The sequence below is a fragment of the Pelecanus crispus genome, chromosome 1, assembly GCF_030463565.1.
Source record: "Pelecanus crispus isolate bPelCri1 chromosome 1, bPelCri1.pri, whole genome shotgun sequence".
NCBI lineage: Eukaryota > Metazoa > Chordata > Aves > Pelecaniformes > Pelecanidae > Pelecanus > Pelecanus crispus.
The window spans coordinates 95,066,527-95,082,947 of NC_134643.1; the positions used below are offsets into that span (position 1 = coordinate 95,066,527).

Sequence of the window (16,421 nt, forward strand, 5' to 3'; positions counted from 1 at the left end):
GCATGCACCAAGAGGAGACATCATCTCCTTCCCAGTGTGGATGGAGCAAGGCTGTGATGGAGCAGCATGCAAGGAGGAGGCCTGATAAGGCCACTTGTCTGCACATCACTTTGGCAGGGGGGGAGATCCATGCCCCCTGTCAAGCTCTTCTCTGCCAGCCCCTCAGCATGCCTTCTCCAGTGGATCCGCGTCAGCCCCGGTGCCGGCACGTGGCCAGCTGGCCTGCCGCCACCTGCCTGTCGCTGCCAGTCATGGGGCAGCGGTGACATCCTGGTCAGAGTAGGGGAAGAGGTGAAAGAGTGTGCCACCGAATTGTTCTCCCCCAGCAGCGTGGTGCAGGTGATGTGGCAAAGCAGCAGCCGGCACCGAGCTCCTGGGGAAGGGGGATCCAGTCACCGTTCTCGGGAAATGAAGAGGAAGGAATATGCAGGACCACTTGCTGGGAAATGCAACAGAGTTGTGTGAAAAACCCCCTTCGAGCCAACAGGCAGGTCTCAGGAAGGGAGGCCAGCAGCGACGTGGCATCTGTCCATGCCCTGCCTCCTGCCCCAAGACCCTGGCCGGGGCACGTGCCTCCTGCCCTTCATCTCCCTTAGTATAATAAGCTTTTAACCACTCGCTAGCAGTGTATGGGGTTTGGTAACTGCTGTGGGCATGAGAGGTTGCAACGTAAGCTGCCCTCTGCTTTGGGATTACAGGTCCAAGGGCCAGCAATTCTCCTGGTACCCTGCAAGCAGAGAAGGTACTTCAGAAAAGAGCTCGAATGTCAGCCGGCACCTCTGGGCGATGCCCCAGGCAGGAGGAGGAGGAGGCAGTCCCACGAGCGCTCACCTCCTTTGCTGCTGAGGAAACGGGACTTTTCCTCTAGTGGTGCAGATGAGTGTCTGAAACTGTTTAATTCGAGATCTGTTATCCAAAGCCTAATCACTGTGATGCCCAAGGGGTTACAAAGAGAGATACCCTTATTAAAAAATGCAGTAAATACCTTCTATTTTTGTTAAGCCCTAGTGGGACAGGCTGTGCCTTGGTTCCCTGTATGAGTGAAGTCTGTCCCTTCACAAACCCTGCGTGCATATTCCCAGCATCGACATCTTCCACTCCCTCCCTCTCGCTTGCTCCCTCTCTCTCAGATGATGCAGAGTGCCAGCAAGTCCCTCAATGGTGTCATATCTGTCCTTTTTATTCATTGCAGGGTTTATTTTTAGCCTGAAACAACTGCTTCCTAAAAATGGAGTTCCTAATGACACGGGAGCTGGACACAGCTATGTAAGGTATCCGGGGCTTGGCCTGACAGCTTCTCCTGTCTGTCTCTTTGTTGTAAGCCCAGGACAGCAGAGTTTGCTGCTCCCCACCAGCCTTGCAGAGTTTGGACTGATCACTAGGGAGGCAGCAGAAAGAGAAACTCGGTTCGAACTTTGCCTGGAGCCTTTGGTCTCCCCCTCTTCCCAAATTAAGAAGGAGAGGGACGTTTACCTGCCCTCTGCTGCACTCCAAGGGCTCCCCTATGAAAGCGATTTGCTGGATCCTGGCAGGTTTTTACCTGCTTTTCTGCTGCAAAGCAGAAGAGGGACTGAACTTCCCCACTTACGATGGGAAAGACCGAGTAATAGACCTGAACGAGAAGAACTACAAGCAGGCCCTGAAGAAATATGACATGCTCTGCCTGCTCTTCCATGAGCCTGTGAGCTCTGACAAGGTCTCCCAGAAGCAGTTCCAGATGACAGAGATGGTTCTGGAGGTAAGCACTGCTGCATGTCCCAGCAGGGGTCAATGCCACAGCGTTTGGAGCTGTGGAGAGGAGCCACAGGACAGGACAGTCAAAGGGTCTTGTGCAGGGGTGGGGGATTGAGCACAAAGTTTGGGTTTGTTTACTTGGATCTGAGTTAGCCCCTGAGCTCTGCAAAGCCCAGGAAAAAGCCTCTTTTGCGCTCTTCTGCATTGTTTGCTGGGAAATAGTCTTTCTGGATTGCGCATCAGAAACCCAGGCAATAGTGAGTAACCTTGCAAACCTCAGCAACATGAACTCAGCTCAGCCAAGCTTTCCCAAATCACAGCAGAGATCTGAGGCCATAGCTTGAAATTTTTAGATCCTTTCTCATTCTGTGCAAGCCAGTATCCCCCTTGTATTCTGTATTCAGTCCCATTTTCTGTCCGACTAGGAGCAATCAGCCAAGAAGCCTTACCAAACTGCGCTGCAAACAGGCGTCCTCGCTCCCCATTTCAAAAGCCACCCGTTGGTGCAACATTAAATCCCTTTTTGTTTTTCTGACACTTGGTTGCCTGCTTGGAATCAGTCTGTAGCCGTGTGCTAATGCAACAATTCACTTCTGTGCTGGAAAAAAAGTGTTGTTAATTCTTTGGTGAAAGAATGATTAATTAATCCTCAGTAAAATAAATCATGGTAAAATTACAAAGTAGATTCATAGCATTCTTTCTTGTAGTGTAGCTGTAATCTACGGAATCATACAGCGGCAAGCCTGGATTGTTAGGTGCTTGTTTCCTACTAGGGGCTTACAAATATTCCCTCCTAACTAAAAGACACATTTGGAAGGAAGGTGAGAATTGCATGAGAAACACATAAGCTTTATTTATGTTATCCAGAGAGAAAATGCATTGCACCCCTAGGAGTATATCAAATGTGAATTAGAAACTACGCTTGCTGAGGGCTAAGACCTGCAAAAGTCCAATGTCAAGTTCAAAGTCTACTGACCTCCTCAGTAAGCCTGACAACAAGAAAGATTCAAAAACTAACTAGATTTTACTCACCTGTCAGGAAACAGTTACTTGCTCCAGGTGAGCAATCAAATAGCATTTGGCAAAGGAAAGAAAAAATAACACTGGAACTCCAGTTGAAATGTTTGTGGTTGGTAGTGTAATTGCATTGCTATTGAATAGGATAGCTATTTCGTGCTTGATAGGTGGCAAGCAGTTAGATACATATTTATAGAAACCTGACAGAAGCAGGTATCTGTTGTGTACTATCAGGTTTAGTCCCCATGACACCTATACCCATGTTAACAATCAGCCATATCAAGGGTGCAATGGCTACAATACAATTTGGCTTAAAGCTTTTATTTTGCAGGGTTTGATTCAGCAGTGAGCACATTAGCTTAGGACTCTGGTGATTTGGTTTCCAATTGCCTCTCTGCCGTGGATTTCTTATGTGACCTTGGGCAAGAGACTGAGGATTAGATCCACAGCAGACTTTACATAATTGTAGTGCTCCAGTCCACTAATGCTCAGCTACTGGCTAACCATGCCACGCAGGAACCGGCCCTTGTGGCTTTGACCTCAAAGTTCCCCAAGCACTTGCAATGCTGATTCAGTGCATGTCTCGAAGTTTCACAGTCGTGTGTCCTGTCCCCCCTGCGACCGGGAACTGCAGCAGCAGCAATCTGACAGCCCAAGCACAAAAGCAATCTGCAGACTGAGCACTCCTTTGCCTCTGTCACCTGAGAGAATTAAATGGGGAGAAGGTCTTAGGAGCCAAGAGACAGTATCCTGCATGGGACACAGCCCAGCAAGGTGCTGGTGCTCCCAGTTTCTGTACTAACTCAACCATGGGAGCACTTGGGAAAGGAGCAGGCAAAGCAGGTTTTAATCTGCTGCCTCTTGTGACAGCATGCACCTCCCTCACCTCAAGCCATAATGTGTTGTGGGGGTCACTCCCAATCTCCCCTGCCAGAACTCATCCAGCTGTGGGACTTCACCACATGTTCACCGGGCCAGGGAGAGGGAAACAAATGGCTTCAGTGGCTCCGTGGCTGAGGTGTGGAGCTATTCACCTGGGAGAAGAACTGCCTGGGATCGATCTGCCTGGAGGCAGTCAGCAGCTGAACCCAGCTCTCCTGTAATTTGAGCAAGTACTTGGAGGAGTGAGCTGCTGGGTAGGCACAGGAGCAGTGACAGAGCCTCTCCTTCCAGCTAAAACCAGGAAAAGTTCACTCAGGAAGGCTTTATGTATCTGATTTCAGTAGAGGGTTCAGGGCTCTGAGTGCTGCAGGTCCTTTATGCCTGAAATAAGCTATATAAAATGCAAACACTCTAGCCCTCAGTTTTCCCTGCCTGCCCACCTTTGGGGGTTCCTGGTATAGGATACTGCCTGTGATAAGCTGCCTTTCTGGAGCACCTTGTGTTTTTCCATCTTACTGTACTAAGAATTTACCTGCTGACTCACAAGGTGTGTTGCTTCCACAGCCGGGAAAACATCATAACCTTAGCCCCCCATCCATAAAATGGCACTGGTCTCCATCATTAGGAATAATAGGGAACCTTCATCGAAGACACAGGCAGGTATGGAGCTAAGCAAAGATCTGAGCTGCGTGGTTATGTCCTATGGGCTGATAAACATGAGTGTGTGTGCACATGGGAGGGAATGGGCTTAGTCCAGAAAACCGCCAAATAGTCCACCCTTTCTCTTTCTCCCACATGCACCTTACAAGAAATTTATAATTCCAAAGACCAAAGACCTGAAGAAATATCTTAGACACCAAGAAAAGAACAGGAGAGATCCAATGGCCAGGTTCCAGCAAATTCGCTAGGAGAAACTCCCAGATATGCCCAGCTAGTAAACAGCATGGCATGTTGCTGAAGCAAACAAAAGTCCCAGTTCCCTCTTGACTCTAAATCCAGACCCTGCTTTAGGCTTCAGCACATGAAAAAAAGCCACAGCTACAAAGCACTGAAGGGCAAGATGAGTGTAGGCAAACTCACCTCTGACCCAGGAATGAATTTGTGTCCTTTGACCATGAGCATGATTTCCTTGAAATATGTAGCTCATGGTCAGCAACAAGCTCCTACTGGGGCTTCTCCCATGAGTGAGGAGTCCATGAGGCTCACTCTCACCTGAGTCCTTTGGTGTCTAACAGGGGTTGACTTCATGTGGTGACATTTCCTTCGTTCAGGCCACTTCAGTCTCTTTCCTCCCAAGTCCCTGGTCTTCAGGAAGCTTGCAATAGCTTTATTATTTTGTATTCAAAAACCTGGTAGACATGGCACTTTGGGACACAGTTTAGTGGGCATGATGGTGTTGGGTTGCTGGTCGGACTGGTGATCTTAGACATCCTTTCCAACCTTAATGATTCCTAGTTTTTACTTTCACTAAAAAATAATCCAGCCACCAAGCCAGGAAACATGAAATTATTACTCTGCCCTAAATTGGTTTAGTGGTGGACTTGGTAGTGTTAGGTTAATGGTTGGACTGGATGATCTTAAAGGTCTTTTCCAACCTAAATGATTCTATGATTCTATGATTATGCCTGAGATCCCTGCCTCTGGAAAATTTGGTTTAAAAGGGTGAACAGCTAAAAAAATTTTTAGGGGAGGCAGCTGACAGACAAACCTGGGAGGAGAGAGAAGAGAATCACAGGGGTCTCATATCCTTAGGAAATCAAGCTGATAACCTGACAGCACGTGGGTAAATTTAAGTACGTATTTAAGGACTTTGCCAAACATAACTACAAACAGCAGACTGAGAAGAAAGTGATATGATAGGAAAAATTTCCTTCCCAAGACAAAAGCCAGCATGCAGGACTGACTGACTGTGTCAAAAGCTCAGAGTGCACACCAGCTACCATCGTAATGATGCCATTGTTAAGCTGATATACAGTGGGACAGCACATAGGGTCTTCAGCTGCCTGAACCCAGGTGTACTGGGAACTGTGACCAGATTGCCACGCAGCCCAGGGTCCCTTTCCAGTTTAGAAAGGGAATGAAGGTGAAGACCATGATGAAGCAGTCCTGACAGCTCCTGCCACCCACACTGCTGGGTGCTACCTGGTGAGGACAGGGTCTGGGGACAACTGAGCCCCTCTGGGAGAAACAGCACCTTCTTTGGACCAGCCTTTTGCATGGCAACAGCTCCAAGGATGGGAGTGCCAGCTCCTCAGGTTGGGGTGGGAAAGCCAGTGGCTGTTGGGTTAGTCTGTCAGGAAAACAGTCAAAGCAATGTTTGAAGATGCAGCTGCCTACTGCTTTCTGGCTAGGATGGAAAAGGGTTGGGGAAGAATTGTAATAAGACAGCCCAGGGCAGAGACAGCATGAGCACAGTCTGCTTCACAGTTCAGGTTAAAGGGCTCTCCTTTGCTTGCCTTTCTCCTATGACTCCACTCTGCACCACTGACTACTGAAAAGCACCTGCAGCTTCAGTGGGGAAAAGCCTCCATACAGGGCAACACCAGAGGTTGAACAGGCAGTCATGGAGCTAATAGTAGCTATTCCTGCTCTGTGGTGATGTTTACAAGAGCCCTGCATGCCCTGTGAGGTGAGTACAGTGAAGAAGCAGATGAAACAGAGGGATCTGGACAGGCTGGATCAATGGGCCGAGGCCAACTGTATGAGGTTCAACAAGGCCAAGGGCTAGGTCCTGCACTTGGGTCACAACAACCCCATGCAATGCTATAGGCCTGGGGAAGAGTGGCTGGAAAGCTGCCTGGTAGAAAAGGACCGGGGCGTGTTGGTCAACAACTGGCTGAATATGAGCCATCAGTGCGCTTAGGTGGCCAAGGCGGCCAACAGCTTCCTGGCTTGTATCAGAAATCGCATGGCCAGCAGGACGAGGGAAATGATCATCTCCCTGTACTTGGCACTGGTGAGGCCGCACCTCCAATACTGTGTTCAGTTTTGGGCCCCTCAGCACAAGAAAGACATTGAGGTGCTGGAGCGTGTCCAAAGAAGGGCAACATAGCTGGTGAAGGGTCTGGAGCACAAGTCCTGTGAGGAGCAGCTGAAGGAACTGGGATTGTTTAGCCTGAGGAGGCTGAGGGGAGACCTTATTGCTCTCTGCAACTACCTGAAAGGACATTGCAGCAAGGTGGGTATTGGTCTCTTCTCCCAAGTAACAAGTGATAGGACAGGAGGAAATGGCCTCAAGTTGCACCAAGGGAGGTTTAGATTGGGTATTATGAAAACTCTCTTCACCAAAAGTGTTGTCAAGCACTGGAACAGGCTGCCCAGGGAAGTGGTTGAGTCCCCATCCCTGAAGGTATTTAAAAGATGTGTAGATGTGGTGCTTAGGGACATGGTTTAGTGGTGGACTTGGCAGTGCTAGGTTAATGGTTGGACTTGATGACCTTAAAGGTCTTTTCCAACCTGAGCAATTCTATGAAAAAGCTGGACACAAGGCTTCACAATAACTATTTAACAGACAAGTTATAAAAAAAAGCTACTTGTCCTAAAAGGTCTCACCTTTAATGAAGAAGGGGCAAAAGAGGACAAGACCAAAGCAGTGAAGCTGAGAAATATCTGTCCTGCTTTTCTTCTACTCCATAGCTCCCCCGCCATATTTCGTCCTGTCTTATACTATCACCACTTCTCAGACCTTTTGCCCTCTCCCTCTCATCTCTGAATCTCCTAAATATTGGGATAGTTTCACCTTCCAGTGGGCCAGACCCTGTCTCTAGGAATCATGTAACAAGAATAATGAGCAGTGTGGTTAGGGGCTTTCCTTTTGCACTTGAGAAGCTCTCTAGCAACTGAGATTGTCTCATTGCCATAGCAGGCTGCCTGCAATGGCAGGTCATCATCTCCCTTACCCTCTCCCCTGCTGATCTTGCTCAGTCCTGGCTCCCCTGTCATTCTTCCCTTGTCATCTGTGTGCATGAGTAATATCCTTTTAAAGGATAAGAGGTTAGTTAAGCCCAGATATTTTAGGCCCTTCAATGCAACAGTGTCTCTGGGCTGCAAATTCATGGAGAGTTCTCCATGTGCCCTCACACAAACCAATCTGATTAGAGGTAAGAGAAGTGGGACGTAATACTCCCCTTTCCAGATGAGGTCTAGGATCAGCCTGGCTTCTAGCAATAAATGGCAGAACAAAGTGAAACTCCTTAACATATTTGGCCAATTCTGTAACACAAGGGAAAATTTCTCCTATAAACCTGAGAATACAAATCCGTGAGATTACATTGCATGAGATCCTCCCAGTACCCAACCACAGCCAGTAGTTACCTGGGGTATGAGAGGAAAAGATAGATTTTTGAATCCAGTAAAAGGTGAGGGTTAAACTGGGTGTGAGGTCTACCTCCCAGTTCACTTGAGAGCAAGGATTTATTTTCAAGTGTTGAAACTACTGCAGCTTCCAGCTCAGGATGGAAAAACTGGTGCAAGATCAGCTGGTTTTGGGGTAGTTACACCCATGTGGTCTTGAAATCTCTTGAGAACAGATGTTCCTATGACAGTTCAGAGCCATGTAATATATAGCAAAAAGTCCTTCTCTGCTTCTGATGCAACACAGAAAAAAGGTTTACAAGTTTAGGTCTGTGAAGTTTATCCCAGAAATCCATAGGAACCAGGAGATGAGATTCTAGTTTATTCCTATCTCAAGGTAGAGTATAAATATAAATATAAATATAAATATAAATATAAATATAAAACCAAGCCCTTTCTTCAAGAACCCTTCTCTCTTTCACAGATCCAGATTTCAGCCTTTTTCTTTGAAAATGGGCATGTTCATTAGACAGTGCCTCAACACAATTTCCTGGGCTGGGTAGACACGTTATACAGGACATGTTCACTGAGTGTCACAGAAACTGTCAGGTCTCTGGGTCCCTACAGAACAAGTCCTCAGGGTGAGAGACGAGGCACACCTGGCTGCATAGGTATGTGCAGAAGCCTACACTGCAAGTGCCTTTTACATACCTGTAACAGAAGAGGTGTTTTGGTTTCCATGGCTACTAAAGCAGTGGCTTCTACTACAGATAAGTTAAAGCAAAAATAAGGAAGGAAGGGAAAGAAAAGAAAAAGTGTGCACTGATTACTTTGCCCTTTGAGACCATGTAAGTAGGTCTCAATCCATTAACATCCAGCAGAGCGCTGATTTTTAGCAGTAGCGCCTAGGAGGATTTCACTCACGGACATGCCAGTCACAAAAACAAGTTACAGAGAACTCCCTGTTTTGCAGATGGGCACGTTGACATCCAGGGACAAGTATGTGATTTGGTCTTTCTGTATAACAGTGGCAGAAACAATTTCCGAGGCTGCTTTACCTGTTATTGCCCAGTTTCTTTCTTTGAAGTCTCTCTGCCAGTTACCAGCAGTGAGTTTGGACTGGCTGCATGAGCAGCATCTAGCATAAGACCCTGCTTTCAATGCCATAGAACTCTTTGAAAGCCACCTTTCTCAGCTGCTAAAGTATGGTCAGAGAGAGGTGTACTGACAGCAGTTCTCAGAGCAGAGACTGGCTGTAATCCCAGGATCTAAAGAAAATCAAGCTGGTTTCATCCAAAGACCCAACTTTTAGGCAAATGTCACCTGGAGACATGGCAGACTCCTGTGAGCTTGGGTTTGCTTGCTGACACAGTGCAAGGCCAAGTCTGCTTAGGCTTTGCAGACTTTCTTGGCCCTGACGCGAGGAGCTTTTCTCACTGTCCAGCTGTGGCAGGCAACCTCTGCAGGTGCCATGCAAGACCTTAAGCCGCACAGAGACGCTTTCTGTGTCACTCCTCCCTTCAGAAATGCAATTGAGGAAAAACACTGAAAAGCCCATCCCCGTAGGGTCTCTGTCATCCTGCCATACTACTCAGCTTCCCAAAAAAGTGCCAGTGAGGGTTCCCAGTGCCTTCCTGCTGGGCTGGTTCCCAGGAGGCAGGGTCTCACTCTTGGACAATGAGGTGCCTTTGCCCCATCCTGAGTGGGGAGGGCCTCAAAAGGACTAGCTTGAGCTCACACTTGTCTACTCAGTGGACATGTGTGGTGTTTATAGTTATCATTTCATGTTCTTCAACCTGGACCTTGACATTTCTCAGGAGCCTGCCTGTGGGCAGCTGTTGCTCTGTGAGGCAGACCGGGTACGGTGGGCCATGCCTTGCTCGCCCACTGTGAGCTTACTCCGGAGTCTGGTCTACCGGTGCCCTTCATCTAAAACCAAACTAATCGAAGCCTGTGACTGCCCTTCCTTCAGGTTTGAGCTTCATTTGAGGGGAGAATGGAAAGGGGATACAATAATTCTCTTTAAACACCCAAGAGGGAGAAGAGCTATTTAAGCACAAAGCCTAAGGACAAATGGGCTATGAATAAACCAAGTCTGGAAACTATGAAGTCCCTAATCACCAAAGGAGGAAGGCATCAAAGGGAGAACAGCCCAATGAGTTTTAAATGGACACTGACCAGGTTGCGACAGAGATTGAATGACATGGTGCCGGGTTTGATGACCAAAGATGTCCTTTTGCAGCCTCTGTCCCTAAATAACAGGCACCCAGGCAAAGAATCCATGGGCTAGGAAAGAAATGACTTAGTGAGGTCCAAGTTCTCCTTTTTTATTTTTCTTTGCACATTGGGATTTACCTACATACATGAGACAAAACCTTGCCCGAGGAAATAGAACGAGCAGCAACAGTGAAGAACTCAATTCCCAGGGGGGCTGCAGAGCAGGCATTTGCTCCTCCCCTCCTGGGTGCCCCGGGAGGGCCAGCGCTCCTTCCTAAGCCGTGCTGATGGGGCTCATTCCTGCGCACTCTCTGGCACAGCTTTGGTGAAGGCCAGCTGCTGTACATGATACGTCCTTTTTCTTGGAACCCTGTCCGGCCCTGGCAGGAGACAGACTGCTGTCAGCTCTGACACCTCTGACACCTCGAACCCTGCACAAAGGGGACTGCATGTTTTTAAAGCTTTCCTCTGTTCTTATTTCTCTCTGCTCACTCCTTGGGTAAAAGGCCTTTCTTTTCTCAAGGACCCCTCCATTCCCTTAGGGCCCCCCCTCGCTGATCCTTCCCACAGGTGCAGGGTGGCATCTCCTGGCTCCCATGTGCAGCATCCCAGGCTCTCCAGGGTTTCAGAGGCATTGGCTCACACCCACTCGGCCAGAAACTTGAGAAATGTGGCTTGTTCCTGGGAGCTGGAGGCGTAGGAATGACATGGGCAATGGTCTGCGGAGGTGAACGGGCTGAATATCAAGCATGCTTCCCTCCTCCAGCCCCTACTGAAAGGAGCCAGCTTGTCCCCCGCATGGGCTTCACAGTGGCATCCAGCCTTTGGTTTCAAAGCAGCCTCTCTGAGGCCAGAAAGACAAGGCAGCTATGGCCTCACTTTTGTCTAGGACTCAGATTGCGCCTCTGGTCTCTGTTCAGTCAAAGGGGAGCTTAGCAGGGTGGCCCCTGGGCACCATCCCAGACCCCACAACCTGGGTCAGCACATGCATGCACGCACGCACACACGCATGCCCCGGGCTGTCCTCAGCACGCAAGCTGCCCAGCTGAGTCGGCAAAACATCCATGATGCAGCACCAGCGAGGACTGGCTGGGAGCAGTGGCAGGTGGCCCCTGCACCCGTGGGTGCTCAGTGGCATGGGCATTGGCCCCAATTAGCTCATGGCTGGGGAAGCTGCACTTTGGCTTACAGCTTGCTAAAATTAGGGATGCCCGATGCGGATAAAAATACTAACTGTGCGAAACTTACAGGGAGGCAGCCAAAGAGCACATCGTATGTCTGACCACGCTGAGTGGCTGTGCAGCAATTAAAGCCCTGGGGCGGCGTTCTTGGAGCATTACCTGTGAAAGCCGCCTCCGCAGGAGTGACCTTTGGGTGTTCCATATCTGAGGACTTGCCTTTTAGTCTGAGGAGCAGCGACCCCCTGGGAGGGCAGGTTCAGCAATAAACAGCCTCCCCAGGCAGCTCAGGTGGTAGAAAAGGGCAGAAAGGTGGGACCAACTGGCTCTCCCCCAGTCCCACTGCCAGAAGAGTGGCTCCTCTAGTGGCAGCTGCTCAGCAGGCTTCTGTCCCTTCCCTTTGACCACCACTACGCTTCAGGACCTGTAATTCGCCAGCCTGAATTATGCAAGAACCCAAAACATTGCTGGTAGGGTATGCAAGGGGATGCTTGAGGAGACAGCACAGCATTAGGAAGGAGCAATATCCCCCTCTGCTCTCTAACAAACTGCCCACCAGCTCAAACAACAGAGAAGCCAACCATAACATGAAGGCATGAGTTCTGCATAAGGGTGCAAAGCTTTTGGGGAAATACCCTAGATTTTTGCCATCTCCTCCTGCTGTTTCTGAAAATAAAACCCTAACATTTTGGGATATAAAATTATCATCATTACATCAAACAGGTTCTGACCATCAACACAAATTGCAGCTTTAAAGAGAGTAGGAGAGAAACAGCAGAGAAGTGCAGATTGCTTGAGAGACATGCCCTCGTCATCTCCTGTTGCTCTCCTCCTTGCATTGCTTGAGTTTTGTTCTTCCACCTCTATCAGCTAGGGTAACAGAAAACTCCCCATGCTTAAGAGAAGTTTACTCATGAAGGCTCTTACAGAGACCCAAATGTCCCCAGTGCCCTGCCTCCCAGCCTGAGCGGCTGGGGAAGATGAGCCTTACAGTCTGTTGGAGCTTGAGGCAGGTGCTAGAGAAGTGGGAAGAAAATCCAGGCCACAAGGCTGTAATGTCACTCCACAGTGAAAAACTGACCATGTTGAGACATCCACCCCTCCCACCCCCATTTGTAACCATCTCTGCTGGATTTTGTCTGCTATTTAGCAGCAAAACTGACACCAAATACAAGGTTCGGCACAATCACTCTTGTTTGCAGCTGGAATAGGATTGTGGCTGGGCAGTCTGTCACTTTTATACCAGTGACACTTCTGCTGCTCTGTAACCTAGGATTTCAGAATGACCCTGTGGGACTCCTTAAATCTCCCAAAAGCTTCCTAGCATCACACCTAAGTTTAGATGGCTATGGTAGGTGTGAAGCTGAGATGTTCTGGCAGGGAGCTGTTTCTTTCCATCCCCATTATTCAGATTGCCTGTAACTGTTGACACTGTCCAAGATGAGGTGGTGCTTGCTTACTTGGTGGTACTCAAGCTTCACTTTGGGCTGGCACCTCTCACACATCCCAGAGAGCCATGCACTCCCTCACGCTTACTCAAATCCAAGTATGGCTATTAGCTGAGGGAAGTGGGAAAAAGGAGGAGTGTTCGCAAACTCGCACCTCCTTTTCCCAAGGTTGCACAGGACACAGCTTGTGATCCTGTGGCTAGAAGGTGTGCGATGCAAAGGCTTCGAGCACATGACAGGAAGGCTGCAAACTGTGCATGGGATATGAGCTTACAAGTGACTGTGGTCTTTGCTCATGGTCTGAGCCAGCTCTGACTGCCCAAAGCTCCTGCTGTACCTCAGGAACTGCATGATCAGTTAGGTCCAGTTCTTCCAGGGCAGTTTCTCTCCTCCATCTCCCCATGCAGCTGTTAAAGCTAAATTACTCGCTATAGAGGCTGACACAAAGACATGGGCTCTGGCTGTCCAAGACTTCAAGCAATATGAATTTAGAGGGAGGAGGGGGAGGAGGAGGGGCTGTGTTCTTACATTACAGCCACCTCTGTCCCAAGGTCCCGAGCCAAGAGGATTGTCAAGATTAGAAACATTATCTGCATTCAAATCCCACTAGCATTATGGAATCAGAAAATACTGTAAGGGGATATATAAATGCTTGATACTGTAATGAGCAGGGGACAACTAGCCAAGCTGCTGTGCCTCTGGCATACTCTATATTTTGCTGCCTTATGAGGTTCAAATACAGGTGTGGGAATATGTCCTCACCTAAGCACTGGCCAGACTCACCTGCTGCAGTGGAAAGCAGGGAAAGCATGGGCAGGAGCTGTGTCCAGCCCCTGCATAGCTGGCACTTGAAAAGGCCACCGTAGGTACTGACACCCTGCAAAGGTCTCCTGCCTCCAAGCACTGCCACAGTGGAAAGAGCTCCGGAGAGTCTCGTGTTGCATGAAAATTTCCCCGGTGCAGGATCCCAGCGTTCTGCAGATGCGCACAGGCCATACCGCTTACCTCATTATCTCATTAATACAAAAGTCCCAGCAAAGGAGGCAGGCTGCCCACATACCTTGCAGCTCCGTCCCACACACGCACACACTGTACACACGCACTCTACTATATACACACACTGTTGCACATCTTCTCTTGGGACAAGCCTCTTCAGAGGAACATCTCCAAATGCTTGTACCCAGGGTACATACACGTTCTAGAGACAGTCTTGCTAAACACAGCCACACAAACCCTGCCACACTGACAGGCACATCTCCAGCATTACTGTGACCTTTTTTGCCTCCCAAGCCCTAGCGAAATGCACACTCCCACAATCTCATACAAAGAGGCTTTGATCCCATCACCCATATTTTCTAGACATGTTTGCTCTTTCCCAGAAAGCTCCCATGCTCACAGCTACATGACTGCACCCACACCCTTCTGAAGACCTACCTTGTGTATGCGGCGTGCTCACGTACACTACTCAGGAGTAATTGATGCCTCCTCTCTCGCAAATGTCCCCGCTCACACCCAACTACTTGTCTGTAGCAGGTGTTGCAAGCTCACATGATGAAGGCACAATTTTGAACTTCTTCAAATGCCCACAAGAAAGCCTAACCATCTCCTGTGTGCAGGAGTCAAGAACTATTTGGCTTAAACTGCTTTGACTTTGTGTGGTACATGGGTAGCATCGCTGTAAGTAAGTAGCTAGATCAAGTATGGACTGGACTGGACATGACTGGACAGTCTTCTTCTGTTGGGCTTTCTGTGTTTTACCTCTGGTCACAGTGCAGCCAGAGCCTCAAGCATTGACTCTGAGGAACCTCTTGCTGGTCTACACAACTGCCAACGAGCAGGGACTTGCTGATGATGTCCCCCAAAGCTGATGATCCTACAGGCTCCATCCCTTTGTCCAGTAAAGGCAGATCCCCATAATGGGGAACAGAAAACAGCTTCTCCCACCACCACCCACTTGCAGATGTCTAGGGAACTCAGAAGAGATGTCCATCGCTCCCTGCGTTATTGGGTATCAGCTGCTCTCGGGTGCTCTAATGAGGATGCCCGTGGCCTGAGCCAGGAGATGAGATGCCAGATGAGTCAGATCAGTGGTCAGATGCTTTATGAACAGATGTGCAAATACAGACCGGTGCTCTGCCCTGTTGAGGCAGTATCTACTGTAAGAACAAGCCCTGAACATGCAGCCTCACCTTTATTTCAAAGCACTGGTGGAGAGCAAGGAAAGAGTGGTGAGACCGTGTGTTTTCTGCATAACATGGAGCACACATTTTGCCTCACATGGCGGCATTTCCCCCTAAAGACAACAGGCCAATAGCTGCAAGGCGATCAAGGTTGCAGTGATGCTGTGATGCTGCGATGGTTAGTGGAGAATATGTCCTTCTGGTGGGCTTTGGGACAGTCCTGGGGATGTGTATTTGGTGGAAGAGAGAAGACAACCATGTTCTCCATCACTCCTTTTCACTCAAGCAAGGTCCCTGAGCCCTGATCCTCAGGTGCCTGGAGTCTCCCCCAGGATTTCGGGGGAGGGCTGGGCACTACCAGCATAGGAGCTGGCTGGCCCTGCAATGCCCCAGGGTGCAGGCAAGGGGGCTGCTGCACTGCTTTTGCTCCCCGATGCTTTTAATCACGGCTCACTCTTGCAGCGGCTGTGTGCAGGCGGAGGCTATTTATAGCGGGGAGCCAAGGGGCCATGTGGCCATGGGGGCAGTGCCGCTGGGTGACATTCAAACCGGCTTTGAGGCTGGCAGGGTGGTGCCAAAATGGGTCCTGGGGGAGGACGTTCCTCATAAATCAGCCCACCATCCCTCTGGCCACGGCTTTTCTTCTGCCCCCCCTCCAGCCTCCCACTGCTAAGCGCAGGCAGCTGTGCCCTAGTAGGGACATTCCTGTCCCGGAGGCCCCTGACTCCTCGTTCCCATTGCCCCCCTCATCCGGCAGGGCTGAGAGGGCTGACAGCAAGAAGACCATCAGCATCAGACGCATTTGTGGAGCAGGGAGGGAGAGGGGGGCGGAAGGGGCTCTTACAGCTGCTTGGTGGTCTCAGAGCATCATTACCACCTTGTAGGGTCTCTGGCATGCTTGTGGTGGGGCTAAATCAGTCATCTGCTGAGTAAGGGGGCTCATTTCCCAGGGTCACTGCATCTCTACACAGCCCATCTGGAATTCACAGGGTCTGACTCGGGGCTGCTCCCACCACGGGGCACTTGCAGAGCGTCTCTCCTTTCCTCACATATCTATTTTCACAAAACAGGCAGGAACTTGATATCTTCAAGAGGCCCCTTCGTCAAAAATGGTGGGAACGGGAGGCAGTGGTTTCCGAAGCTGTGAGGAGGCAAAGACGAGTGTGGCTGGGATTAGACTCATTTCTGTAGGAAAAAGAGGGGACCAGGAACTGGGGGGTGACTGAAGCCTGGACAGGACATATGACTTAAAGCATTTCATAGGAGAAGGGACTGCTTTCGCAAAGCCGGGAATGCCTCTGCTTTATTTTGCTGGGACCTGCTTTGGTTGTCCCATCACACGTACAAAGTACACATGATGCTGCAGTGCCCTGCATCCCCTTCAGTTTGCAGCCACTGCTGCCTGGCACCAAGCACTTCCAGAGTTAAAACACCTGCAGTGCCCACATATCATGCTCCCCCTCAGGAGGCCA

General features: G+C 49.5%; 1 protein-coding gene across 1 annotated transcript in view; it reads left to right on the plus strand.

Annotated features, from left to right (window-relative positions):
* The first annotated feature begins 1,504 nt into the window (after nucleotides 1-1,504).
* The window catches only part of CASQ2 (calsequestrin 2), a 35,004-nt gene continuing 20,087 nt past the window's right edge, over nucleotides 1,505-16,421 (plus strand). The window contains exon 1 of the mRNA XM_075723863.1: nucleotides 1,505-1,738. Within this exon, the coding sequence (XP_075579978.1) occupies nucleotides 1,505-1,738 (234 nt within the window). The remainder of the gene's footprint in view (nucleotides 1,739-16,421) is intronic.